Here is a 3,591-nt window from a genome sequence, read left to right as displayed (position 1 = left end):
CAAGTTTGACATAGAGAAAGCAACTACCAAAGGCACACAGCAGCGGGCAGAGGCCCTGTTCGTGGCCCCATCCATCAGGCTATCCCGCCGTTCTACTGGTTGGATACTTTGTGGGACGTCTGCTGTGGTTCCTGGGAGATGGGAGAGCTGAGACGAGAGTAGGGGGTGGGGGTGTGGGTGTGGGTGACAGTATTTCTCTTCTTCAGAGCTGTTTCCTATTCAGATGGAAGGTGTCAAGCTCACAGTCAACAAAGGGCTGAGTAACCATTTCCAGGTGAGCCTTCCTGCCTCCAGAGGGCATCCCAGCCACCCCCCCTGCACCTCTGCATACCACCCCCTTATTCCCCCCAAAAGGGCTGGGCTCCTTGCTCCTTGAAAAGACTCAGAGACCGAGCCAGGCTGACTTCTCAGTGGGGGTGTTTAGGGACCCAGAATTCAGAGATACCCCTTCCCCCAAAACATCCAGGTAGAAGTGAAATGCCAGGTGTGTAGTGTCGTCGTCCCACCCCCACCCCCACCCCCAGCACATTCTTTCTCTAAATCTCTAATCTAGCCAAGCCACACCTCAGAGTCTTTACTCCCGGCCCCCAGCCAAGAGATGCCTGTCTTTTCCTCCTGGATAGGGAAGTCCAGGCTGGAGGGGAGCTGTGCTGGAGGTGGGCTCAGCTGGGATTATTGGGGGGCGGCCTGCAGCTTCATCCCCACAGCCCTCCCTCTTCTCTCAGGTGAACCACACAGTAGCCCTCAGCACAATCGGGGAGTCCAACTACCATTTCGGGGTCACGTACGTGGGGACAAAGCAGCTGAGTCCCACGGAGGTGAGGTTCTCGTCATTTCATTCATCGTATCATTCGTCTGACAAGTGTGTAGCCAAACACCAGAAGGCTTTGTCGGGAAGAAGCCAGGGCTGCTGAGGGTGCTGTGAGGGGGCACTGTGTCTCTCCAAGGTGCATTGTAATATTGGTCGTTCCTGCATCCTGGACCCCTGCTCTCTGCCCATCCTGTGTTGCATGAGGCTTTGAATGCCAAACTAGGCATTTGGACTTTCTCTAGGGGGCACTGGAGAGCCATGGGAAGATCTGAACGAGGGAAGGTCATGATCAGGTTTATGCTTTAGAAATGTCTCTGGATGCCGTGCAGAGGCTAGGTTAGGGGAGTGGGGGCAGAACTGGAGGCCTGGAAGGAGACTGGGGCAGGATACAGGAGGAGTTAGGAGACCGAATTGGTTAACTGGTTCCATTCAATAAATTCACTTATTCAACAAACCTTCATTGCACCTCCATTCTGTGTCCAGCTCTCTGCAGGGGACATAGCAGTGACTGAAACAGCTGTGGGGCTCACAGTCTAGTGGCGAGAGGGGCAGTCTGTTCCTGGGGAGTAACAGTGCAAGGTGGGCAGGACTGAAATGAACCCAAAGGCTAGGGGAGCCTAATTCAGCCTAGGTGGTCAGGGAGAGCTTCCTGAAAGGGAGGCCTTCAAACTGAATTTTTCTGATTCTAAGCTTTTCACCTGGGCCCATCACTTATGTACTTCCGTGATGCTAGGCCTCTGACCTTTAACCTCTCACCTTACCTTACTGTCTGCCTCACAGGCATTCCCCGTGTTGGTGGGTGACATGGACAATAGTGGCAGCCTCAATGCTCAGGTCATTCACCAGCTGGGCCCCGGCCTCAGGTCCAAGATGGCCATCCAGGTGAGTGGGCGTCGAGTCACCTGCTCCCCCAGCCATCCTGAGCTCCACGCTGCCCTCACACTTCCCCTCCCTCCCCACAGACCCAGCAGTCAAAGTTCGTGAACTGGCAGGTGGACGGGGAGTACCGGGGTTCTGACTTCACAGCAGCCGTCACCCTCGGGAACCCAGACGTCCTGGTGGGTTCCAGTTAAGAGGCCAGGGCTTTGCGGGGGGGGGGGGGGGGGGTCTATAGTCTAGTCCAGCCGTGGGCAAACTATGGCCCATGGGCCGTATCCGGCCCGTTTGAAATGAATAAAACTAAAAAAAAAAAAAAAGACCGTACCCTTTTATGTAAGGATGTTTACTTGGAATTTATATTAGTTCACACAAACACTCCATCCCATGCTTTTGTTCCCGGCCCTCCGGTCCAGTTTAAGAACCCATTGTGGCCCTCGAGTCAAAAAGTTTGCCCACCCCTGGCCTAGTCCCAGCTTTACCAGCAAGTCCGTTCCGTCTGTACCTCCTTTCTACCATCTGAAAGATGGGCACAGGCAGGAGGGTTTTGAAACATCAGGCAGCAGAGCATCGTGGGTGAGAAAGCAGATTCAAACCCCAGCTCTGCCGCTGGCTTAAATGCAACTGTAGGCAGCTTCCAGCACCTCTGTGGGCCTCCGCTGTCTCGCCTGTACAATTGGGCTGCCTCACAGCGCCAGTGAAGAGGTCACGTAAGTTTATGTGTGTGAAATGCTTCAAAGAGGGTCAGGCATGTGATAATGGGTCCCAAGGAAGTGAGCTCCTGTTATTAACTCGGGGGGCCCTAGTGGTGTTTGAGGGCACAGAGCAGCGCCCAGGGCGCAGCTTCCACTTGCAGTTGGAAAGGAGATGTAGTCTGAGATGTGGAGACTGACGAGGAAAATTCCTGTTTGCGTTGGCTGGGGGCAGGAACCACTGGGCTCTGTCTCCACTTCTAGTTTCTCCGTTGTTTTGTTTGTGTGTTTTTTGTTGTTAAACCGAGGATATTTTTCCCATTGACTTTTAGAGAGGGGGAGAGTTAGGGAGGGGGGGTGGGGAGAGAAAGAGAGCAAGAAACATCAATGTGAGAGAGACACATTGGTTGGTTGCCGGCAAGGCCAGGGATGGAACCTGCAGCTCAGGTATATGCTCTTGACTGGGAATAGAACCCTTCAATCCGAGGGCTGGCATTTATTTAGTGAGTATTTATTGATCACGTACGTGTGTATTCTAGGTACAGAGGATAAGGTGCTGAACAAAGGAGTTAAATCTGCCTTGTGGGAGCTCCCATTTTAGTGGAGGCAGGCCAGGTAAAGCAGTACATAAAGAAATGATGGCAGGTGATGGGGCTGTACAGAAAGATTGGGGTCTCAGGAGGGTTGGATGGAGTCCTCAGAGAAGGCCTCATTACATAGATGGTATTTGAACAAAGACGGAGGGCAGGGGCGAGGGTTCCAAGCAGATAATGCGGGAAAGGAGCTTTCAACCGGAGGGAACAGCAAGTGCAAAGGCACTGAGGCAGGACCCTTTACTGGAACAGAGAGGAGGGGAGGGGCTGTGATGGGTGAAGGAGGAGGGTGAGTGTGAGGGATAGGAGTCGGGACCAAATCACACAAGGCTTTGTGGAAGTTGGTCTTTACTCTGAATGTGTCGGGGGCCACGGGAGGCATTTGATAAGGACAGGACGTGACTTGGCTTCTAACGGGGTCCCCTGTGCTGACACGTGAAGGACAGATAGAAAGGGACCCACTGCAGGGGCTGTGCAGGGGTTAAAAGGCCGAGTCCGGGTGTACTTGAATGGAGCCGACGGAGTTTGCTAGAGGATTGGATCTGGGAGATAGAGGAGAGGATCCAGAGGACTCCTGAGTTTGGGGTTTGACCAGCTGGGAGGATGGAGTTGGTGATTC

General features: G+C 53.6%; 1 protein-coding gene across 1 annotated transcript in view; it reads left to right on the top strand.

Moving 5' to 3' along the window:
• Positions 1–135: 135 nt before the first annotated feature.
• TOMM40 (translocase of outer mitochondrial membrane 40) overlaps positions 136–3,591 on the top strand; it is a 10,948-nt gene continuing 7,492 nt past the window's right edge. Inside the window, exons 1-4 of the mRNA XM_023746959.1 lie at positions 136–274; positions 726–818; positions 1,592–1,693; positions 1,774–1,876. Coding sequence (XP_023602727.1) covers positions 224–274; positions 726–818; positions 1,592–1,693; positions 1,774–1,876 — 349 coding nt within the window. The 5' untranslated portion in view covers positions 136–223. The remainder of the gene's footprint in view (positions 275–725; positions 819–1,591; positions 1,694–1,773; positions 1,877–3,591) is intronic.

Source organism: Myotis lucifugus, unplaced genomic scaffold (assembly GCF_000147115.1).
Source record: "Myotis lucifugus unplaced genomic scaffold, Myoluc2.0 scaffold_771, whole genome shotgun sequence".
Lineage (NCBI taxonomy): Eukaryota > Metazoa > Chordata > Mammalia > Chiroptera > Vespertilionidae > Myotis > Myotis lucifugus.
This window is presented reverse-complemented; position numbering and strand designations above follow the sequence as displayed.